The 25,678-nt window shown below is 41.9% G+C and overlaps 1 protein-coding gene across 1 annotated transcript in view; it reads right to left on the bottom strand.

Moving 5' to 3' along the window:
* Positions 1-713: 713 nt before the first annotated feature.
* The window catches only part of LOC306866920 (von Willebrand factor A domain-containing protein 5A-like), a 39,816-nt gene continuing 14,851 nt past the window's right edge, over positions 714-25,678 (bottom strand). The window contains exons 10-21 of the mRNA XM_079412366.1: positions 25,197-25,276; positions 24,994-25,108; positions 24,751-24,909; positions 24,352-24,455; positions 20,160-20,380; positions 19,955-20,002; positions 5,655-5,714; positions 5,544-5,570; positions 3,959-4,018; positions 2,362-2,501; positions 1,795-1,918; positions 714-1,381 (exon numbers count right to left, since the gene is read on the bottom strand). Of these exons, the coding sequence (XP_079268492.1) occupies positions 1,302-1,381; positions 1,795-1,918; positions 2,362-2,501; positions 3,959-4,018; positions 5,544-5,570; positions 5,655-5,714; positions 19,955-20,002; positions 20,160-20,380; positions 24,352-24,455; positions 24,751-24,909; positions 24,994-25,108; positions 25,197-25,276 (1,218 nt within the window). The 3' untranslated portion in view covers positions 714-1,301. The remainder of the gene's footprint in view (positions 1,382-1,794; positions 1,919-2,361; positions 2,502-3,958; positions 4,019-5,543; positions 5,571-5,654; positions 5,715-19,954; positions 20,003-20,159; positions 20,381-24,351; positions 24,456-24,750; positions 24,910-24,993; positions 25,109-25,196; positions 25,277-25,678) is intronic.

Raw genomic sequence — 25,678 nt, 5'->3', positions numbered from 1 at the left:
CAGCGCACCCTGTTGGTTTTCTTTTTTTTCCCCAAAGCACAAAGTTTTGTTGTAATCGTGAGTGTACACACAAAAAAAGTAGACACTTAACAGTTTTGATTGATATATAACACTTATTTGTGTGACCAAAATCAACAGAGAATTTTTAGTGTCTTTTGCACTGATCTTAAAAAAACCGAGCCGGTATCGTCAGCGATACAGCCGACCCCAAAGGGTTTTAATCAATGGGATCCGGAAACACAAACAGAACTGGAATTAAGAGTCAGATCAAGTCTGAATACTGATTGATGATCAACACTTTACAGCAAACTCACAGAAACCGCATCTGTCCAGAGAAACTCCAGATCATCACTTCTGCTGTCCTTCTTCAGCGTTTTATGTGTTTACTGACAAGAGCTTAAGTAATAACTAGTTAAGTAGTTAAAAAAAAAATTATTTGTTCCCATAACTCTCCTTTAGGTCAGGAAACAAAAAAAGAAAAAAGAGAAATCTGTACATTAAGAAACTGAAAACATCCATTAAGAAACTGAAAACTGAAGATTTTCATATAAAGTGAAAACAACATGCAAAAGTGCAAAGAAGAAAGAAAAAACATTTAAGCAAAACATTACAATCCATTTTACACAATCTTCAGAGCTTAAAACTTTAAATCAACTGCATATATACATGGTTCAAGACACTAATTGACACAATTAAGGAAAAGCTGACGGATTAATTATACACTGAGTGAATGATATGTAGATCCTGCCACATGAATGGAGTAAAACAACAAACAACAAAAGTGGGATGAAAACATACATTTATAAAAACAAGAGATTTAAAGTCTCATTGAATCCAAAAGCCTGTTCAGTTTGAACCTGAAGCACAAACAGACAGAAACACTGACTTCTGTTTATAGACAGAGCTACAGAGATCATTAATGAGAGAATGAAGATGAACAAACATGTTATGTCACTATATTCTGATTCTGATATTAATGAAGGTGACTTGATTTGACTTATTGCACTTTTAATAAAACAGTTTGGTAAAGACACACTGACAGAATCTGCTCAATTAAACACACACCGCAAAATAATGCAGGATTCAGTGAGATCACGACACAAAGAACCATAAGATTATATAATTATATTTAGAGCAATAACATGAATTTAGGACAAGCCCTAAAGCTTACTAAAAATACTGATACAAAAATAAATGTCAGTTTTATTCTGTTAAAAATGTTTATATTTTACCCTAGAAAACAGACACAGATGTTTATGATAAAGAGAGAGATGTTTGTTCTTCTGACAGCACAAGACTCTTCAGATTCCCAGCGTGTCTTCAGTCACCTGAGATCCCAGCAGGAGGTTCCCTTCACACACACACTGAGACAGACCGTCCGCTGAAACACACACACACACACACACACACACACACATGTTGGTTTTTGTGGTTTATGGGGACTCTCCATAGGCGTAATGGTTTTTATACTGAACAAACTGTGTGCTATTGCCCTACACCAACCCTACACCTAAACTTAGCCCTCACAGGAGACTTTGTGCATTTTTAGATTTTCAAAAAAACACCATTTAGTATGTTTTTTAAGCCTTTTGAATTACGGGGACATAGGCAGTGTCCTCATAAACCACCTTCATATTGTAATACCTCTGTCATACCCATGTCATTATACAAATTTGTGTCCTCATAAACCACATAAACATGCTCACAGAGACACACACACACACACACTCTCAATCTCCACTGTATAAGAACATGTACAGCAAGCACTGAATGAATGAATGAGCGTCGTCTCACGTTTCTGAGAGCGGATCCATGACGCCGCCTTCACAGCCACTAACTGCCACTCCACCTGCTGATCCAGTTTATACACATATAACCAGATGAGAGCGAGGACAGTGGCCCACACTGACCCATCCACCTGAAACACACACACACACACACACACGTCAAGTTCTATAGTTTTGGAGCTAGTGAAGAAAAAGCCCCATCTCCCATCAATCTTAAACAGGTTTTGAGGGAACAGTTAACAGACCAGTTTCAGATGAGCGACGGTCACACATTAGTGTATAGGGAGTTAAAAACTCTACAAATATTGAGGCCAAACCATGCACAGCCTTATAAATAAGCATCAGCATTATAAAATCAACCCTAAACATAACAAGGAGCCGATGCAAGGACTCCAAGACAAGAGTGATATGATCTCTAATCCTAGTTCTAGTTAGGATTGTGGCAGCCGAATTTTGCACGTCCTGCAATTTGTTTAGGATAGCTTTTGAAACACCAGTCAACAAAGCACTACAATAGTCACTACGGGAGAATACAACAGTGTTAATCAACTTCTCAGTATTGGATTTGTCCCACCTGTGCTGGTTTCTGATTGGTCACCTCGTCCTTTGTCTTCCCAAACACATCAGCCAGCGCAGCGTTCAGCTCCCAGCATCCCACTGCCTTCTGAAGAGAGACCAGCTGGAGCAAAGGGTCCTTCTGGAGCTCGGGTTCAGCTGAAACACACGCAGTTCTGTTATGATTGTCAGTAAAGCAGATCAGTGCAGACGGGATTCATATTCAGGGTTATAAAGGGATCCCAGTTAAGCCTGTTTCTCAATGTTTTGAAACAGAGCGAGTTTTGCCATTTCTGAAGGTTTGACTTCAGCACCTGAAGCAGACCAGTGGTGATGATGATGATGATGACATCACCCAAACACAGCGATGATGTCATCATGCACAGTTCAGCATTACTTACTGTAGAAACATGAATGATCATTAAAGCGTGATGCTATCAATCCAGGCTACTTCTGTATGTACAAACTCTTCTCTTTTCCATCTCCTGAATGAAAACATCATCCCTCATTTCCATTAATAATAAAGTTGGTATCTTTCCAAAATGTACCTCAATTTCCATACATGAACAAAACTTTAAATTTTTCCACAGAATTTATTTTACACCTGTTCGACTGCATAAAATGTTCCCAGGTTGTTCCGACCTCTGTTTTAAATGCAAAACTTGTAAGGGCACATTCTGTCATGTATTTTGGTCCTGTGTTCACATCCAACCATTTTGGAGAGGGGTCTACTCTGCAATCCAGGAGATATTAGGGAAACGTTTTATTTTATCCCCCTCACTTTTTTTGTTGAATGACATCCCTAAAGACTTATTTGACTCGGACCTCCAATCTCTGTTTACTACCCTTATATTTCTGGCTAAGAAATGTATATTACTAAAATGGTCCTCATCTCAGATTCCAACTATTTCCATGTGGATTTCTCAGTTGTCAGCCTTCCTTCCTTTGGAGAAATTAACTTATGACCTCAACCACAAACAGGACAAATTCAGGAGACTTTGGGAACCTCTCCAATCCTTCCTACACAAAATGTGAAAATTTGAAATTTTTATTTTTTAGAGAGTTTTGGCTTCTTTTGTTTTGATTTATTATGTTTTTTGTTAACAGATACACTTGTACATTTTATTTAACTTGCAGCGCTTGGGGTTTGTTTGTTTGTCTGTTTGTTTGATTATCTTTGTCTCGGTTGTTTGTATTATTTGAAAATCCTTAATAAAAAAAATAAATAAAAATTAAATAAAAAAAAATAAAAAAAATAATAAAGTTCATTATCTACAGTGAGCAAAAGCAGAAAACCCCTGAGAAACATTTAAACATTCAATTTCCATAAGCAGCACTTCATTTGATGCCATTCGTTTAGGTTTTGTTTAGTTTAAGCACATTTAAACATTCAAGAGTGCCACACCAGGAAACTACATTTACCCATAAATGGTTTGTCATTGATTCCTATGATCTCTAGTTGCTGTTAAGGGCAATTAATAGAAGAAATGTTGTACACTGATGTAGCCTCTTCAGATGGGATGGAAATCCAGCTCTGTTACTGTTACATAATAATATGACGTCCACATCTGATCAGAGTAATGTTCTCTGAATGTGAGCCGGACGTGTTGATTTACCCCGATGTAATGCAGAATCAGATTCATCCATCCTGCTGCAGGCTGCAGATTGGAAGACCACTGAGAAAAGAACAAGACAAACTAGATAAAAAAGTTTGTCAAGACAAACTTTAGGTTGGCTTGAGAAAGCCTAGCCTTAAAGTTTAAAAGTTTAAAAGCAGTTGTAAAAGCTTGAAGTTTGAAAATTTAGATGGATGGATTACATAGATATTGTTGCTAGCATGTTTTTAGCATGATTAGCAAGTCACTAGCAAGATAGTAGCATGTCACTAGCATGATTAGCATGTTGCTAGCATGATAAAGTGAAGTGACATTCAGCCAAGTATGGTGACCCATACTCGGAATTCGTGCTCTGCATTTAACCCATCCAACGTGCACACACACAGCAGTGAACACACACACACCGTGAACACACACCCGGAGCAGTGGGCAGCCATTTTATGCTGCGGCGCCCGGGGAGCAGTTGGGGGTTCGGTGTCTTGCTCAAGGGCACCTCAGTCGTGGTATTGAGGGTGGAGAGAGCGCTGGACATTCACTCCCCCCACCTACAATCCCTGCCGGCCGGGGACTCGAACCCGCAACCTTTGGATCACGAGTCCAACTCTCTAACCATTAGGCCACGACTTCCCCCATAAACAAGTGACTATCATGTTGTTAGCATGACTAGCAAGTGACTAGCATGTTGCTAGCATGTTTCTAGCATGATTAGCAGGTTGCTAGCATGATTAGCATATTGCTAGCATGATTTGCAAGCTTCTAGCATATTGTTAGTATGTTTCTAGCATGATTAGCATGTCGCTAGGATAGATAGATAGATAGATAGATAGATAGATTAATTAGAAATAAGCATGTTATATGCATATGCAGGTTGGTAGTATGATTAGCAAGTGACTAGCATGTTTCTAGCATGATTAACAAGTGACTAGCATGTTGTTAGCATGACTAGCAAGTTAGCATGTCGCTGGCATGTTTCTAGCATGATTAGCAAGTCACTAGCATGTTGCTAGCATGTTTCTAGCATGATTAGCCAGTTACTAGCATGTTTCGAGCATGATTAGCAAGTGACTAGCAGGTTGCTAGCATGATTAGCATGTTGCTAGCATGATTTGCAAGCTTCTAGCATATTGTTAGTATGTTTCTAGCATGATTAGCATGTCGCTAGGATAGATAGATTAATTAGAAATATTAGATAGATGAGTTTGAATGAGTTTGAATGGATTAGAAATAGTACATAGAAGGGAAGTCTGATTGAGTCTAATGGGCTTCAGTTTGAATTTTGACAGTTTGAGTTTGAATAGTCTTGGCTCATCTGAACATTCCATGAATGTAAGTCTATGGGATTTTTATGATTTTTAATATTCATTTTTATGAAAACTATAAGTCGGATCAGTTAGAAAAGATATAGCACACTAAGTGAGATCAGTCTGAAGAGCTGGGCTGAGTTTGGTGGTTCTAGCTTGAAAGCTCTAGGAGGAGATGCGTTCAGAAATTTGGCTAAGAATAATAATAATAAGCTTAAGTAGAAGATCAGTAGGTTGGCTTTCTCAAGCCAACCTAATTAGTGATCTGCATGTTGGCTGTTTACCTCTCTCAGACGGTGCAGCTTTCATTGCTATGAATACAGAGAGAAACTGATGAGAGAACAGCACAGAAAAAGACAATTAGATAAAAATACACATTCAAAAAAGTGGCATGCCTGATCGCCCTACACATCTTCCACCTCCACCTCCCATGCGAGCCGCCTGTAATGAAAACACTGAGAGAAAAGCATACATAAGAATAACACACTTTAAAAACATTCATTTGCCAAAATCACAAACAAAATAAAAAAACAGCAAAAAACACAACTCGCACCAAAGAACACACATGGCTCAAATCCATCTCAAGTGTTCCAAAAACTGTCCAGTTGGTTGCATTCTTACTTCTTCTATTTTTCAGTTCTTTAGCTCTATGTATTGGTACTGAAAAACTATCCGTTTTTAGTTTTTATATTTTACTTGGTTTATCCACAGCGGGCATCTTTGTGTTGCCTCTTCATTATATGAACACTTACAGAAATCTCAGTATTTCTGTAAATTCTCTCAATATTAAAAACCAATCTTCACCAGGTTCAAGAAGTTCTTGTTCCTTAGAGCAGGGATGGAGCTATGTCCTTTGGCCACCCTGCTGCACAACTACTATTTTTGTCTCTTGTTCTTGACAAGAAATGAATTTATTTGGATGCATAACCATCTCTTTACGACCACAACAAAAGGGGGACTTTTCAGACGCGCTCTCTGACTTCGCCTCAGCACCAGGCACGAGATAAACAAGTGTGGAAAAGATACAGATGGAAAATGAACCTTCTGCTTTAAAAAACTGAGTCTGAAATTCTGCTGCTTACAGAGCAAGAGCTGGTAGAAATATGGGGAGAAGCTTTATTTGTGTGCTCGGAGGAATGTACAGGTGTAATATAAGCATAACAAATAATACAAATTAAAATTGCATTAGCAGAATTTCTGTGAAAAATCTGGTCCCCTATCAGGGACATTCAACCCTAAAAATGATGGATTTTTCTTTTAAAGGGGACATCAGATGCCCATTTTCCACAAGTTGGTAGGATTATTAAAGGTCTTCATGCAATGTTGGTAACATGCTTTGTTTAAAATTCCTCAATGGTCATGTAAAAGAATACACTTTCTCTTGTCTAGAACAGCCGATTCGGTGCATGTCTCTTTAAATGATAATGACTGCTCACCCCGCCCCCTCTTCTGTGGGGCATGCCAACACAAGACAAGTCAATTGCTGCTTTGGATTCGTAGAGCCTCCTTGGTCATCATGTTTCCAGCACTACAATGCCTAGGACCTGCGGGTCTTTTTACATCTGTTCTTGGCATAGGGACGCCTCCTTTGAATAGAAAGGTGCATGGCTATCTGAGGATATCTATGTGCTATCTCAGGGACTGCTGTCCTTCCGGGGGTTTCTATGTAGCAATCTCTTTGAGCCAAAAAAAAAAAAAAGGTGTAAGTAGAATCTGAGAGTCCGAGTTCCCTCTCAGGCTGAGAGTTGAGTTCTCCGCTCTCCAGAGTCTGTCATGCACCCTATGCTCTACCTAGCTGGTCGAGCTGGCATTGCTCCCCTCACTATAGAGGGTCACCTATGAGCATGCTGCTCCCTTCCAAACTCTCCGTGTTGGTCGAGTTGGCATTGCTATCCTCACATTAGAGGGTCACCTATGAGCATGCTGCTCCCTTCTGGGCATCTGATGTGCTCTCCCTGTTGGTCGAGCTAGCATTGCTCCCTTCACTATAGAAGGTCGCCTATGAGCATGCTGCTCTCTTCCGAGCTCTCCTTGTTGGTCGAGCTGGCATTGCTCCCCTCACCTTAGAGGGTCACCTATGAGCATGCCGCTCCCTTCTGAGCGTCTGAGTTCCTTCTCACGCTGAGAGTCAAGTCCAGAGCTCTGCCTTGGTAGAGTTAGCATTGCTCCCCTCACTTAGAGGGTCACCTATGAGCATGCTGCTCCCTCCCGAGCTCTTCTTGTTCGTCAAGCTGGCATTTGCTCCCCTCATCTTAGAGGGTCTCCTATGAGCACGCCGCTCCCTTCTGGGCGTCTGAAGTGCTCTCCTTGTGGTCGAGCTAGCATTGCTCCCCTCACTATGGAGGGTCGCCTATGAGCATGCTGCTCTCTTCCGAGCTCTCTTTATTGGCCCCTCACCTTAGAGGGTCACCTAATAGCATGCCGCTCCCTTCTGAGCTCTTCTTGTTGGTCGAGCTGGCATTTGCTCCCCTCAACTTAGAGGGTCACCTATGAGCATGCCGCTCCCTTCTGAGCGTCTGAGTTCCTTCTCACGCTGAGAGTTAAGTTCTCCGCTCTCCAGAGCTCTGCCCTGGCAGAGTCAGCATTGCTCCCCTCACTTAGAGGGTCACCTATGAGCATGCTGCTCCCTTCCGAGGTCTTCTTGTTGGTCGAGCTGGCATTGCTCCCCTCACCTTAGAGGGTCACCTATGAGCATGTCGCTCCCTTCGGAGCATCTGAGACAGTCATGCTGAGAGTTAAGTTCTCCGCTCTCCAGAGCTCTGCCTTGGTAGAGCTAGCATTGCTCCCCTCTCTGTAGAGGGTCACCTATGAGCATGCTACTCCCTCTCGAGCTCTCCTTTTTGGTCGAGCTGGCATTGCTCCCCTCACCTTAGAGGGTCACTAATGAGCATGCCGCTCCCTTCTGAGTGTCCGAGTTTCCTCTCATATTGAGAGTGAAGTTCTAAGCCTTGGTAGAGATAGCATTGCTCACTATAGAGGGTCTCCTATGAGCATGCGGCTCCGTCCAGTGCATCTGATTGGTGTTTACAAATCCATGTTATGGTAAGTGCGCATGCTAGTCTCTGTGCACTTTCTAAAAGCCACGTTGTGGTAAGATCGCACACCAAGTTTTTTTTGTGGTCTTTCTAAAATCCTGTACAGTATGGGTTACGCGCTGCGGCTTCGTACCCATTCTTTGAGTCGGTCAGGCCCTGGGCTCATCTTGGGCCCCACTCTACCTATGTAGGTGCTGAGTTCCCTCTCATATTGAGAGTTAGGTTCTCTGCTCTCCAGAGCTCTGCCATGGTAGAGCTAGCATTGCTCCCCTCACTTTAGGGGTCACCTATGAGTGTGCTGCTCCCTCCCAGGCATCTGAAAGAATTCAGCTCTGTGAATCAGCTACTTCAGGTTGTTAGGCCTCTCTCTGCCTCCCTGTTAAGTTGCTCTCCTTGTTGGTAGAGCTAGCTTTGCTCCCCTCAGCATAGAGGGTCACCTATGAGCATCCTGCTCCCTCCCGAGAAAATTTTCAAATCCATGATATGGTAAGTGCGCACGCTAGTCTCTGTGCACTTTCTGAAGGCCACGTTGTGGTAAGATCGCACACCAAGAGTTTTTGCGGTTATCCTGTATGGCATGGGTTACATGCTGCGGCTTCTTGCCCATTCTTTGAGTCAGGCCCCGGTTTCACCTTTGGCCCCACTCTACCTATGTATCCCCAGTGATACTACTTGAACAGGGTGTTGTTACCAAGGAATTGAGACAATTCTTTCAGCGAACTCTTGCAGAACAAGCAGTAGCCCCTGGGTGACAGGCCAAGACTTAGTTACTATCTTAGGCGCTTGGTCGTATCCCCTTAAAGGAATCTCTTCTTCTAATTCCAAGCCTTTGAGCTCTCCCCTGGATCCAGGAGGCCCGGCCCCTAACAGGTAAGTACTGGGGTATGCAGCTCAGGTCTTTGGCTGAAGGGGATAATGTCACTGACAGCCGTCGTACCGTCCCAGGGGCAACTCGCTTAGCCGGGTAGAGTTGGTACTTAGTGCTTGCCTTTTGGGCTTGGCTTGCACTCCCCTCAGCATGGCGGCGCGGATATTCTGTTCCCCATAGTGACCCCCTAGAGTTCGAAGTTCCCTCGAAAGGCAACGTCTCATGTTACGTATGTAACCTTGGTTCCCTGAGAGTAGGGAACGAGACACTGTGTCCTCTAGGTTCGGTGCCATGTGTCTGAAGCATACATACAAAAACACCACATGTTGGCCGGCGACAGCCTATGACATCACTACCGGCGCGACTACAGTATAAAGGGGCGCCGGGTAAATACGTCATTCACTTCTTCATCTGAAGCTTGCGTCCGAAGCAAAGGAGGACGAAGCCGCTAAACAAAGCCGCCTCCCCTCGCGCCCGAGGACAACCAGATCCCCTGTTTATTTTGGACACTTTATTTTATTATTTATTTTTAATAAAAGCCTCTCCGAGGCCTGACGTCACACCCACTGTGTCTGTCGTTTGCTCTTCCCGCCACAATATATATATATATATATATATATATATATATATATAGTGGTGTGAAAAAGTGTTGGCCCCCTTCCTGATTTTTTATTTTTTTTGCATGTTTGTCACACTTTAATGTTTCAGATCATCAAACAAATTTAAATATTAATCAAAGATAACACAAGTAAACACAACATGCAGTTTTTAAATGAAGTTTTTTTTTTATTAATGAACAAAATCCAAACCCACATGGCCCTGTGTGAAAAAGTGTTTGCCCCCCTGTACATAACTGTGGTTTATCACACCTGAGTTCAGTTTCTCTAGCCACACCCAGGCCTGATTACTGCCACACCTGTTCGCAATCAAGAAATCACTTTTTTTTCCAAATCACCTAACTAAAAAGTGAGCATTACATGTGTTTGAAAATAAAAATGAATAAAAAATGTGTTCTTCTGTCGGGGGTCTGCCATCAGGAGTTAAAGGGGATGTTATATTACACACTTTTTTTCTCTCTCTTGTTTTTACTTTTCTGTTTTTTCCCTATGGTATTAAAAAAGGGAGAATGGGGATCAAACCTTAGTCACTTTTTTCACTCCTGATGAGTATGTAACCTTCCATGCACAAGCTAGTAATGGGCTTTTAGTCACTGTCTTGCAGAAAGTTTTCTGCGTGAGTTAGTGTTAGAGGCTACTAGAACATAGAATCAAAATGAGCTTTATTGGCCAAGTATGTTTACACATACAAGGAATTTGTTGTAGTGACAGAAGCTCCACAGTGCAACAGAAAGACAGCAACAGGACAGGACACAGATAATAAAGGAATAATATACAAATATCCAAATAGGCAATGTACAAAGCAGCAAAAACAATATATAATATAGACAACTATGTATGTACAGGTAAAGTATGTGCAAATTAGAAATAAGAAAATAAAAATTAAATAAGTGAGTGTGGTGAATGGATAGTGTATTATAGTTGTGTGTTCCACGTTTATTGTTGAGTGTTCATGAGATGGATTGCCTGAGGGAAGAAACTGTTTCTGTGTCTGGTCGTTCTGGTGCACAGAGTTCTGTAGCGTCGACCAGGTGGTAACAGTTCAAAGAGGGAGTGTGCTGGATGTGAGGGGTCCAGAGTGATTTTACCAACCCTTTTGCTCACTCTGGATGAGTACAGTTCTTGGAGAGTGGGGAGGGTTGTACCAATGATTCGCTCAGCAGTCCGGACTACTCTTCGTAGTCTACTGAGGTCAGATTTGGTAGCAGAGCTCAACCAGACAGTTATTGAAGTGCAGAGGATGGATTCAATGATGGCGGAGTAGAACTGTTTCAGCAGCACCTGTGGCAGGTTGAACTTCCTCAGCTGGTGAAGAAAGTACAACCTCTGCTGGGCCTTTCTGACAATGGAGTCTACGTGAATATCCCACTTCAGGTAGAAGATGGGATATGGTGGTGCCCAGGAATCTGAATGACTCCACTGCAGTCACAGTTCTGTTCATGATGGTGAGTGGGGGGAGAGCAGGGGGAGAGCAGGGGGGTTTCTCCTGAAGTTCACTATCATCTCCACAGTTTTGAGCGTGTTCAGCTCCAGGTTGTTAAGACTGCACCAGACAGCCAGCTCCTTAACCTCCTGTCTGTAAGCAGACTCGTCACCGTCCTGGATGAGGCCGATCAGTGTGGTGTTGTCTGCAAACTTCAGGAGCTTGACAGTGGGGTCTTTAGATGTGCAGTCGTTGGTGTAGAGGGAGAAGAGCAGTGGGGAGAGAACACAGCCCTGAGGAGCTCCAGTGCTGATGGTACGAGTGCTGGATGTGAATTTACCAAGCTTTACTAACTGCTGTCTGTCTGTCAGGAAGCTGTTGATCCACTGACAGACGGAGGTGGGGACGGAGAGTTGGGTTAGTTTATTCTGAAGGGTTTCCGTGATGATGGTATTAAAAGCGGAGCTGACTAGAGCCCTGCACGGGGCTCAAATTTAGGCCCTAGCCCGGCCCACGTCTGACCCGAGCCCGTCTTTTTTTCCCCCCTTCTCCTAAAACAGCTTATACTACTGTTTCGTCTATTAAAATCGTTAAGTTTTGTGTGTAATGGCAAAATTATTATATTTTGTTTAGTTTTTTTATTAAGTAATTTAGAAAAATGTTTGGAGCATTTTTGTTCGTTAAATAGCATATAAGTTTTAGTTTTTTTAAAGTAACGACCAAGCGGCCAGCTGCATGAGCTGATCATAGCCTATGTTTGATCAATTTAGCCTTCTCATATCATCACGGCTTGCCTAAAATAAAATCTATAGATATACTAAAACAGTTCAAGCATATAACAATGTTTAAACGTTAAACCTGCGCTATAATAATAATGTGTGCTAGTCAGGGTTTCCGTTGTCCGGTAATTGCCGGACATTGGCCGGAAAAAAAATGAAATGTCCGACAAAATTAAATCTCTCCGGTCAAATTGTCCGATTAAAATGGCCTAATAATCCCGCCCCACTAACACAATCTGAATTTGAGAATAAGCCTAAAATGTATAAAGCAAAAATATACCGACCTTTGGCTATGTTATAAAGGAACAGGCTGTACCGTTTGAAAGTTATTAAACAACATCGCATGCTGCAATTAAAATAAAGAGCACGCCTAAGTTCACATATCGCGTCTTTTGCGCGCTCAAGTTCGTTATTTCAAATGGAGACGCGTGGTATGCGCGCTGCGCTCGTTTTTTCCAGGCGCGTCCGCGCCGCATCGAGATAAAACATCTCAACTTTTCAGAATGCCGCAAGCGCACCGCAGGTCATGTGACAAGAACCAACCAATCAGCTTCCTCACCTTTTCCGTTACTTTGAAGCCTCAGCAGCGTTTTTGAAGTATGGGGTGCACCCAAACACTGCGGCGTTTACTTTTCTTAGTAAATAAATCTTGTAACAGAGTTACAGCAAGGGTTGTAAATTTCGGTGGTGGAAATCCATTGCTGAAATTTCCTTGCTGTAACGGAGAGTGCAGCTGATGGTTGTTTAGCAACGACAGACGCCTCCGGAGCGCAACCGCCCGAGCGCTTTGGAAAAAAAGAGAAAGCGGCGCGCCTAGCGTTTTCCACGCGTTTTTAGGCGCGATATGTGAATGGCCCCTGAGACGTCTATTTATAATAAGCGCAGCATTCTTTTGTAGGCCTATAATTCTAATATCGTTCTCACCTATATTATATTATCTTATGCTCTTCAATAATATGCAGAACCAGCGATCAGAAGGATTATTTGCCATTTTACAAGCATTGAGTCTGCGGACACCGCTCCTCTTATCGATGCCATAAGCCTGCGATGTGATGCCCTCGCTGTCATGACAGAGCTCCGTGGCTATGGAGGATTGCATTTCTCCACAGCCTGCGAAGTCCTCATATGTGATTTCAACTAAATGTATCCAGAGTGGACCAAGCTCGCCAAGATAGCCTGTGTAATCCCTGTCTCGAGTGTTCCTGCAGAGAGGGGGTTCTCGCTGCAGAATCGGATCAAGACGAAGCAGCGAAGTCGCCTTGCGGAGAACAAGGTTACGCGGCTTATGCGCATTACAAGTTGTGGAGAGACTCTGGGAAGTTTTGATTTTAAGTCGGCAGCTGCACAATTCAGCACTGCAAAACAGCGTAAAAAGTAGCCTAAAATGACAGTGTTATAGGCCTAGTCATTTGTTTGTTCCAGTTAATTTGACAAGGAGTCATTTCACGGTGGCCAATTTAAATGTTACCAGTTAAATGAGACATATTGAGAGTGTATAATTAAGTTCGCTTGAGTAAAAACAATAGGCTACTATTCAGATATTTTATGTGGGGAAGGGGGGTTGGTTTGTTAAACTATGAATGAGAAACCATAGTAAAAACAATTGGCGTTGGTTGATGCCAATCGGACGTTCATGTTTTTTCTGTCTATTTGAAAGTTAGGCTAATAAACGTTGCATTCTATACGGCCTGATTATGTCATTTTTTAAGTTACATAGCCTGCTTCCAGTTTTCCTCAACTTGACTAATTAAGAGGCGATATTTGACCGGCACATCACCAAAATGTCCGGAAAACGAAACCTCTGCCGGTCACGTTGACCGGCACCATTTTTTTCTAGCGGAAACTCTGGCGCTAGTCTATATCTAAGTTTGTGCGGAGAGTGGAAGCTAAAGCACGATCTGCAGGACATGGAGACACCAGCGCAAACACTTCAGTGGAAACAAATTAAAACAGCCTACGCTGTCTTTTTTTTTTTTTTTTTGATAAAGGTAAGAGTAATACATCATTCTGACCTGTAAAGGGTCTACTTGTAATTGTGCTTTCCTTCTTTTGTTCTTCCTGAAGACCTGGCACACATCTTCTTCGCTGATTTGAAATGTAGGTGTGGGGAGAAGAGGGTTGCTGGAGGTATTAATGGTTGTGTGGAGGGGTGTTCAGGGCGGGTGTGGGGTGATTTTTCAAAACGACAATAAAACTCGTTCAAGTCGCCTGCCAGGTGTTGATTCTCCAGAGTGCTGGGGGATGGTGACTTGTAACTGGTGAAATCCTTCATTCCTTTCTACACTGAAGCAGGATCACTGGAAGATAATTTTTTCCTTAGCTTGTCAGAATAATTCCTATTTGCCACTCTAATCTCCCTTTCCAGTATGTATTTGGCCTGTTAATACAAGACTTTATCCCCCTTTCTGTAAGCATCTTCTTTGGCCTGACGGAGCTGTCTGAGTTTTGCAGTGAACCATGGTTTTTCATTGTTGTAGATTAGATGAGTCCTGTTAGGAATGCACATATCCTTACAGAAACTGATATAAGATGTTACAGTCTCTGTGAGCTCGTCCAGATCGATGGCAGCGGCTTCAAAAACAGTCCAATCAGTGAGAGAAGAAACTGACACTGATCTGAGGGGGCGCCGACAGCACTCAAAATTGTGGACAACATAAGCCAGTTCCACCGTAAAATAGCCTCTGAATCGTGAAACTCAGATGAGCTCAAGGCAAGGCAAGGCAAGTTTATTTATATAGCACATTTCCTACACAGTGGTAATTCAAAGTGCTTTACATAAAATAAAGTGAAATAGTAAAAATAATAATCACAGCAATAAAAAACAAGGAATTAAAAATAATAATAAAAACAAGGAATTTTAAAATGATATAGAAATTGATTAAAAATGAATTTAAAACAGTTAAGAATAGAAATGATTATACATAAAATGCAGTGCAGTCAGTTTGGACGTATTCAACAAATGCACAGCTAAACAGATGAGTTTTGAGTCTAGATTTAAATGTGGCTAATGTTTTAAATCCAAGATGGCGGCGCGGTCAGACGCAGCGGCTACTCCGGGTCCCAAAGACGGAGCTTTTATGTCTTTTAATGTCATCTGTTCGTCTCCAAATTGTGTCAATTTACCGCTAATTCAGAAAGAAATTACTCCAAAACACATCTATGATCGAAGTCTTTTGGATATCGGCAATGCATACAAACACCAACTCTCGCCGGCAGCTACTGAGAAGCTACGAGGCCTTTGTTTACTGCTGAAGCCGGACCTCGAGACCGCAGCCTCGCCTACTGACGCTACCCGCACAAGGCAGTGTCGTAAGCAGTGTGAGAGAGGACGGAAGCGCGGTAAGCGCGGAGGTATACGAGCTAGGCTAAGGGCTAACCCCACAAGACCGGCTCTTCCAACACTCATGCTCTCAAACATTCGCTCTCTGGAAAACAAATTGGACTTAATTCAACTCAGTCGGTCTACACAGCATGAGGCAAGGGATTGTTGTGTGTTTGTTTTCTCTGAAACATGGCTAAACGACAACATCCCGGACTCCGCCATTCAGCTGCACGGGCTAAACTGCTACCGAGCGGATAGAGATTCATCACTGTCTGGTAAGACTTGCGGGGGTGGCTTGTGTGTGTATATCAACAGAGAATGGTGTAACAATGCTGCGGTAATATAAAAACACTGTTCATCGCTGGTGGAGTTTATGGTTGTGAAGTGTCGACCGTTCTATCTGCCGCGGGAGTTCACGGCCATTGTTACTGTCGCGGTTTACATCCCCCCGTGTGCAAACGCTAAGGACGCGCTTCGTGAACTGTACAGCACCATCAGCGAACAACAAACAAATAACCCTGATGGCTTTTTCATCATAGCCGGTGACATCAACCACGCAAACCTAAAGACAGTTTTGCCAAAGTTCTACCAACATGTGAACTTTGCAACAAGGGGAAACAACACACTGGACTTTGTTCATACAACAGAGAAAAACGCATACAAAGCTGAACCCCGCCCCCACCTCGGGTACTCAGACCACATCTCTGTTATGCTAATCCCAGCATACAAACCACTTCTCAAACTCGCCAAACCGGTTCAAAAGCAGATCACAGTATGACCAGACAATGCCATCTCAGCACTGCACGACTGCTTCCAGGAAACAGACTGGAACATGTTTAAAGATGCGGCCACCTACAACAACCACACAGACCTGCAGGAGTACACTGAAACTGTGACTGCTTACATCAAAAAGTGCATAGATGATGTGACATTCACCAAGACCATCACCACACATGCAAACCAGAAGCCATGGATGACAGCAGAGGTTCGTGGGCTACTAAAGACCAGAGATGAAGCATTCAGATCAGGAGACAAAGCAGCCCTCAAAACAGCAAGAGCCAATCTGTCCTGTGGCATCAAGAAGGCAAAACATCAATATGCTAAAAAAAATCAACAACAACTTCACAGACAGTAAAGACACTTGGACCCTGTGGCAAGCCATTCAGACCATCACTGACTACAAGCCCTTACCACAGGCCAGTGACGATAACACATCCTTACCAGATGCACTCAACCACTTCTACTCATGATTTGAGATACAGAACGACACACCTGCACAGAAACTACTCACATCTCCAAACGACCAGGTACTCTGTCTCTCTCCAGCTGACGTAAAAAAAACCCTGTCCCGGATTAACCCACGAAAGGCTGCGGGCCCTGACAACATACCTGGACGTGTACTGAGAGACTGTGCTGCACAGCTGACAGATGTCCTAACAGACATCTTCAACACCTCGCTGAGCCAGGCAGTCGTCCACACGTGTCTCAAATCCACCTCCATAATTCCAGAACCAAAGAAGTCACCTGTGTCCTGTCTGAATGACTATCGTCCCATAGCACTGACTCAAGATTCAAGATTCAAGATCAAGATCCAAGATTTTTTTATTTATCACATACACAATTATTACAGAGAATAACCAGCAGTGAAATGTAAGTCAGGTCCGCTCCAAGGACAGTGCAATTATATAGAATACAAATATTAAGAAAAAGAAAAGTAGAAAAAATAAAGAATAAAATAAAAGATAAAAATATAAATATAAATGTGCAGGTCAGTATGTTTGTGACTTAAATAGTAATATAAGGAGGAATGTGCAAAAGAATGTGCAATAAGTTGTACAGGGTATTTACATAGCAGCAATACGAGGTAGAAATAATTATGAATAACTTATTGATATAGAGATTTTACATGGAGTTATGAGATGTTATGACACAGAGTTAGAGTTTAGGAGCCTGATGGCCTGGGGGAAGAAGCTCCTCCTAAGTCTCTCAGTTTTTGTCATCAGGCTACGGAAGCGCTTACCAGATGGTAGCAAAGTGAATAGATGGTTACCAGGGTGATTTGAGTCCTTGATGATTTTTACAGCTCTAATTTTGCAGCGTTTGAGGTAGATGTCCTGCAGAGAGGGGAGAGCAGACCCTGAGATGCGCTCAGCTAAGCGCACAACTCTCTGTAGTGCTTTGCAGTCCTGATTGGAGCTGTTTCCATACCGCACTGAGATGCACTGAGTCAATACACTTTCTATGGTCCCTGAATAGAAGGTTTTCAGGATTGCTGGTGAGACCCTGAATTTCCTCAGCTGTCGCAGGTGGTACAGTCTTTGCCTGGCTTTCTTAACCTGTGTTTGGATGTGTGTAGTCCAAGTCAGGTTCTCAGAGATGTTTACACCGAGGTACTTGAAGATGCTCACCCTCTCCACAGGGGTCCCACTGATCATAAGAGGAGTGTAAGGCTGCTGCTGTCTCTTTCTAAAGTCCATGATCAGCTCTTTAGTTTTGCTCACATTCAGAGAGAGACAGTTGTCCTGGCACCATGATGTGAGTCTCTCTACCTCATCTAAGTATGCGGTCTCATCGTTGTTGGAAATGAGGCCCAGAACCACAGTATCATCAGCAAATTTGATAATAGATGTGGAGCTGTGAGAGGACACGCAGTGTGTAGAGAGAGTAGAGCAGGGGACTCAGGGCACAGCCCTGTGGGGCTCCTACGTTCAGAGTGATGGAGTTTGAGGTGAACTGGCCAACTTTCACCACTTGAGGTCTGCCGGTGAGGAAGTCTTGAATCCAGTCGCAGAGTGAGGAGTTTAGGCCGAGGTCTGTGAGTTTAGAAGCAAGCTTGGTGGGGACTATAGTATTGAAAGCTGAGCTATAGTCAATGAATAGCAGCCTTACATAATTCCCATTGTTGCTGTCCATCTGTGTGAGGGAAGGGTGTAGGATGTGAGAGATGGCATCGTCAGTAGATCTATTTGGGCGATAGGCAAACTGAAGAGGGTCCAAAGTAACAGGGATGGAGGAGTAAATGTGGCTCTTTACAAGTCTCTCAAAAACCTTCATGACTATTGATGTGAGGGCAACTGGGCGATAGTCATTCAGGCAAGAGGGTCTATTGTTCTTTGGCACAGGTATAATGATGGATTTTTTAAATGAGGTGGGAACCACGGAGGTAGCAAGGGACACATTAAAGATGGAAGTGAACAAACCAGCGAGCTGATCAGCGCAGGACCTCAGAACACAGCCGGTTACCCCCCCCCAACTCATTAATACTGTTGACAATTTCTCCTAAGTGCAAATTCTGAGTGTGCTACATACAGGTGAGTGGGCTATACAAACCACCTGTAGTAACGCACTCATCCCACTATATGCACACTAGACACTTTCTATAAACACTCCCTGCTACAAAGACTCAATAAGATAATATGTTTACTTGAGCATTGCACTACAAAATAATATGTTTACTTGAGCATTGCACTACAAAATCTGTTTGCACTCTGCGCTGCTTCCCTCAAAATCTCTCTTCTGCCCAACAATTTAATGTACAAAATATATATATTTTTTGCACAATGTCATGTACAATATCTCTTTTGCACAATTACATGTACAGTATTTATGTAAAGTTCTTGTACAGTCTCAGTTTGTGTATGTGTAGTCAACTAGGTATAGTAGTTATAGTATTTATAGTATATGTATAGTCAGATGGTCTATTTTTGTCTCTAGTCATATGCTCTATTGTCTTTTTTTTCCTATACTTGCATTGTTGTATGTTTATCTTATGTTTATCTAGTATGTAGCACCATGGTCCTGCGAGACATGACATTTCGTTCCACTATATGTCCACACATGTAGCAGAATGACAATAAAACTCAACTTGGACTTGAACTTGAACTTATAACATCTGATCTCTTCTGGAAGCTGGTTCCAACTGTGCACGGCATAATAACTAAAAACATTCTTGCAATGTTTTTGAGATGATAGTATGCTGATTTAGTTACTGCTTTGACATGACTACTAAAATGGTCTGTCTCCAGAATCACCCCAATATTTTTAACCTGATTTTTAGTTGTTTGACCCCTAGAGTCAAGGTATACATTCACCTTGAGAACTTCATCTTTGTTTCCAAATGCAATGACTTTAGTTTTATCCTGGTTTAACTGAAGAAAGTTTTGACACATCCAACTGTTAATTTCATCAATGCATTGGTAGAGGGAGTCAATGGGGCTATAGTCATTTGGAGATAAGGCTAGGTAAATCTGGGTATCATCAGCATAGCTGTGATAGGCAATTTGGTTCTTCCTCATTATCTGACTTAGTGGGAGCATATACAAGCTAAACAAGAGTGGTGCAATAATTGAGCCTTGTGGGACTCCGCATGTCAATTCCCAATGCCTCAGAATTGATTCTTTTTGGAATTGATTCCTAGGCCTAGTCTTATTCAGATATGACACAGTTTCAGACTCAGATGTACTCTTGCTGTGACACAACCACAGAAACTGTGGTAAAACCAGGTAAAATAACAATTGCATCACTAATACAAAGAATGATCATCAATCCAAAGAAATTAGGAAAATTATCAAATTGGTCCATTGAATCACTTGAGCTGGACTGACCCGCATAAAAGGTAAAAAAGAAAAGAACAATGTATATTATTTCTTACTGCTCATTTTCGTAGGGGCACAATTCGTTATATGCCGTAGCTTCATACCTAATAAAGAATATAATTTCACATGTTGATGATGTCAGTACACAAATATTACACTATTATGTGACAGGAAAACTGCTTATGAAATCTCCAGTGTCCTGCAGAGTTGATCTGGACTGGAGGACAGTCCTGCTCTAAACACAGAAATCAGTGAACTTACGCTGAACTGGCACTCTCCTCTGCAGCAGCGGCCCTTTCACAATCTGTCTGCTGTCTTTATTGATGCCGATGAAGGCCGTATGAACGCTGCACACTCCGGCCTGAACGCTGAGCTCCACAATCCTGCTCTTGATGTTCTCCAGACCTGCAGCTCCTCTGGCTCGCTCCTGTAGCTCCTGAGAGCGGATCACAGACCGGGCTGCCAGCCGGTGGATCGTTAGTCTGCAACAAACACAAGCTTGTGATAAAGACAGTCTGATATGGTGGCACTAATGTGAACTCAGGACTTCTGACACACTCTTTGTTTCATATCACATCTATAATTGTCCTATTAAAGCCAAAACATTGTTGATTTATTGATATATTGTTGGCCAAGCAAGGACATGATCCATCAAACATGCAAAACGGATTTAAGATAATGTTTATAACACTTTAACAGTAGTTATGTACCGAAGGACTGGTCACTGATCGAGAATGATCCAGAATTTCATCTGCCACCATTAGAGGCAATGGAAGTAGTGCTGTCAAATGATTAATCGTGATTAATCGCATCCAAAATAAAAGTCGGCACCCTTGGTAAATAGGATCAAAGAAGGCTGTGAAAATTAATCTGCATTGTTAATCCTTTTTGATCTTTTATTTAAAAAAAAAATCACAAAAATCTAACCTTTCATTGGATAATAATAAGAATTTAAAATGGGGGAAAATATCATTATGAAATAAATGTTTTTTCTCAAATACACGTTGGATGCAATTATTGGCACCCCTTGAAATTCTTATCTCTGAAGTATATTCCCATTAATTTTCACAATTTTGAGCACTCCAGGGTGATTATGAATATGAAATTATCCAGCCATAGCTTCCTGTTTCACAGAAATATAAATAGGAGGGAAAACAAAGCCCAAATTCCCTTAATCATCCATCACAATGAGAAAAACCAAATAATATTTTCTGATGTGCTGCAAAAGATAATTGAGCTTCACAAATTAGTGAAGTGGCTTTAAGAAAAGAGCTAGAGCAGTGCAGATTCCCATTTCCACCATCAGGGCAATAATTAAGAATTTCCAATCAACATAAAATGTTATGAATCTGCCTGGAAGAGGACGTGTGTCTATATCGTCCTAATGCACGGTGAGAAGGAGAGTTTGAGAGGCTAAAGACTCTCCAAGGACCACAGCTGGAGAAATGCAGAAAATAGTTGAGTCTCCGGGTCAAACAAAAAAAATTGTCAAACAGCACCTACATCAGCACATGTTGTTTGGGAGAGTTTCAAGAAAAATTCTCCTCACTCATCCAAAAACAAACTCCAGCATATTCAGTTATCAGAGACAACTGGAAATTCAAATGGGACTGGCTTCTATGGTCAGATGAAACGTCTGGGTTACTTATGTAACCTCAGTTCCTCGAGGGAACGAGACGCTTCGTCAAACGACGCTTTGGGGAATGCCTTCAGCATCGTTTGACACAGCTCGAGTTCCTGAAGAGGAACACATGTTTTTCAAAAGCCTACTGCTATAGAAGATTAACAAATGGGTAACGAGTGGAACGGGACTGGCTGATGTTTTCCCATAAAGCAAACAAAGTATACTGCTTTGCATGCAAAGATTTCGGTGGAGAGAAAACACACAACAGCCGCTTCGTGAAAGAATATGGTAACTGGCGATGTCTTTCAAGTAGATTAAAGCATCACGAAACAGGACCCATCCACACCGACGCTTACCTAGCATGGAAAGAACTTGAAACTAGGTTAAGACTGGGTAAATGCATTGACAATCAACTACAAGCTGCGATGGAAGAAGAAAGGACGAGACCAGGGTGCTGGACTGCATTTTGTTCCTTGCAGAGAGGAACTTTTAGGAGGTAAAAATGCTCTGATTGGAAATCCAAGAAATGGAAACTTTCTTGGATTGAGCTTTTAGCCACTTATGACATTGTCATGGCTCAGCACATTCAAAAAATATCGACAGAAAAAATGTGTACATCATATTTAAGTTGGTGTAGACAAAATAAATTCTTAAAATGCATCGCAGATTGTATGTTAGATAAAATCAGCAAACAAATGAGAGTTGCGAAATATTATGCAGTTGAATTTGACTGCACGCCCGACATATCCAAGCAAGAGCAAGTTTCAGTCATAATTCGACATGTTGACATTGATGAGAACAAAGTAGCTAAAATTGAGGAATTGTTTGTGGGATTCAGCGCAGTTACTGACACAATAGGTCAAGGACTTGCGGAGACTTTAACTGCCACATTGGAAAACCTAGGGATTGACCTCTTGAATTGTCGCGGCCAAAGTTATGATAATGGATCAAATATGAGAGGAATTCACCGAGGTGTATAAGTTTTAATTCTGGAAAACAATCCAGATGCATTTTTTATGTCGTGTGCGAGTCACAGCTTTAATTTTCTATTGTGATATGCTACCTCATCAAACAGAGCATGCTTGAATTTTTTCGGAACTGTTCAATGACTATACACTATATTTGCATCTTCAGTGAAACGCAGGGACATTCTGAAACAGTTTGTGGACATAACATTAAAACCCCTCTGCGATACGAGATGGGAGGTGAAACTGGACTCGGTCAAAGCTCTGAGGTATCAGCTCGGAGGCGTATTTGACATTTTGGAAAATCTTGAACGGGAGACTAAAGATGGCAAAATTTCTTCAGAGGCTCATGAGCTATCTAATGGAATACAGACTATGGAATTTATGAATTGTCTTGTTATTTGGAATGACATGCTGACCGAAATCACACGCGCCAGCACAGCCATGCAATCTGCTGACATTTTGCTGGATACAGCTGTTTTGTTGATTGTCAACCTGAAAAAAGTTATTTTCCAAGTACAGAGAGGATGGGTTTGAAAAGCCTGTGACAGATGCGCATCTTTTAGCGAATGAATGTGATGCCTCTACATAGTTTGCGCAGAAGCGTAACATAAAGTGCAAAACATTTCACGATGAAGTGAGTGCTGGACAACCAGGGCACCAGAACATCCAACTTCATTTCAAACAAACAGTGTTTTATGTAACCGTTGACACGATAAGCAGTGAATTCAACACCAGATTTTAAAATCTGGGGCAGATTTCAGAGAAATTTCATTTAATTTTGCAAATGAGTGAAATGTCAAAGGAGGATTTAGAAGAATCCGCAAGGTGCTATGCAGTAATGTCGCGGGATGTGTAGAACGACCTAATTCAAGAAGTCTGTAGTGCAAGTGGCCTTCTATGTGCGTGCAAAACCACAATTGAAAAACCTAAATTCATTCTTCAGAGAAACCTTGAATCATTATTCCCAAATTTGGTTGTAGCATTAAGAGTGTTCCTCACCATGCCTGTCACAGTGACCTCTGCAGAGAGGTCATTCAGTAAACTAAAACTTTATCTGCGATCTACAATGGACCAAGACCGATTAGTGCATCTGGCAGTCATATCAATAGAGAATGCAGTTGCACGATCCACACCCTTCGATGACATGTTAGAAAAATGGGCAAGCATGAAAACTAGACGTGTTCAAATTTAATCGTGTGTTACCTTTATGTCAGAAAAGTTTAGGAGATGCAACTCTTAATTTCGCTATCAGTTCTTTTTGAATGTATAAGACTGCAGAGTTAAAACTTCTGTTCCGCTATAAAACGTGTTGCAGTGTTTAGCTGCTTTTATGGGTCTTTAAATTTCTTTATTGTTAGATTGTAATATCGTACTAAGAATAGAAAGGAAAACTGTTTCAAATAATTTTAATTAATTAATTTTAATGATTTTTTTTTTTTAAAACAATGAAATAATAAGGATTGTGTAGAAGACTAGTTAAAACTGCAACGACAGATGGAAGCACGGTTATATATTTATTATTTATTTATGTATTAAAGTTAACTAAAACTGAATCTAAAATTAAAACCTTAAAAACATTTTCATTACTTGAAATAAAATATTTCAATGTTATTTGAAATAATATAAATGTTTATTAATAAATTGTTTCATTTTCTTATTCGGTGTCTTTCAATTTTTTATTAAATATCAAACACGCACACACACAAACACACACAGGAAGAAGGGGGCCCAAATTTCTGTCTTGCATACCCCCTTTAACCTCTTCATAGCGCCCCTGTCTGTATATTGTACTTTTATAGTATTTGTGTATAAATATAGTATTTATAGTGTGAGTGTGTGAGTGTGTGTGTGTATGTGTTACCCTGTGTCTTCCGCTGGTTTAAGAGTAAACTGGAGCTGGTTAGTTACTGGTTGATCTTTCAGTCTGTATTTCACAGTTACAGCTCCTTCTGTCTCTCCTGAACTCTGTGACGAGAAAGAAACAGAGTAATGTGAGGATTTGGTGATTTCACATTCTTCTGCTGATTTCTTACAAGGACAAGTGTTGCTGTCCTAACCCAGTGCTGGCTGTCCTTTCTATACTATAAGTTCCTGACACCAAGACAAATTCCTTGTGTGTATAAACACACTTGACAATAAAGCTCATTCTGATTCGGTCAAGCAGCCAGCAATTTTTCTTAATTACAGAAATACGCAAAATGATTGATATTCTGTATTTTACCTGCAGGCTACTAATAATTAAACCATTTAAAGCTTTGACCTGTCCTTTAATCTGAGCGTAGATGAGCGCCCTCTGACCCTGGAACAGAGCATTGATGGGTGGGGACAGCATTTCCATCCTCACTCCCTCAGGAACGGTCCAGTCCACAGAGATATTATCCACGGCCGGCTGAAGAGCAAACCTGAGAGACTGCATCACCTGATGAACAAGAGAGGGTTGTAAATAAACTCCCTAAACCTCTTATACTGATTCTATCCAGTCTGTTTCTGCAGCAGGTCTTACTTTGGGCTGCATGCGGTCAGTGCCTGTGATGAACTGAGCGTGACCAGAACCTTCTCTGGCCATTCCTGTGATTAGAGCCGTACTCGCACCCTCACCGATCCCGAAGGAGAAACACCTGCAGACACAAGAGCAGCTCCAGCGCTGAGCTTCTGACATTAACTAACCCTGGAGTAAATGAGGAGGACCGAGACGAGTGAACAAACCTGTGAGAATCAACGTGACTCTTCACCAGATCCAGCACCTCCTTAGTGTTCCCCACCTCTCCATCAGTGAAGATGAACAGCTGAGAGAGAAACACACCTCCAGTGTTCAGAACAAGTGTTTAGTGATTAAACCATTAGTTCACTTCCAGAATAAAAAAATCCCACATTTTACTCACCCCCATGTCACCCCCCTGTTTTTCTGTCTTCAGTCGAAAAGAAATTAATGTTTTTGAGGAAAACGTCTCAGGTTACGTATGTAACCATGGTTCCCTGAAGGGAACGAGATGCTGCGTCGGAAACGCATATGGGAACGCCTTCAGCGTGACCAGGCTCTGAATATGATGTGTAATCAGTCAAACAAGGGCGAGGCGTCACGGGCGGGGTGACGTCACGACCAGGAAGTATAAAAGCACGTGCGGCGGAGCCGGCATCAGCTTCAAGTCATGAAGCAAGCGCTGGCAGGGATGCCAGAAGTGTGGCTA

Source organism: Barbus barbus (assembly GCF_936440315.1).
Source record: "Barbus barbus genome assembly, chromosome: 48".
Taxonomy (NCBI): domain Eukaryota; kingdom Metazoa; phylum Chordata; class Actinopteri; order Cypriniformes; family Cyprinidae; genus Barbus; species Barbus barbus.
Note: the sequence above shows the minus strand (reverse complement) of the source record. Positions and strands in the feature narration are given on the sequence as shown.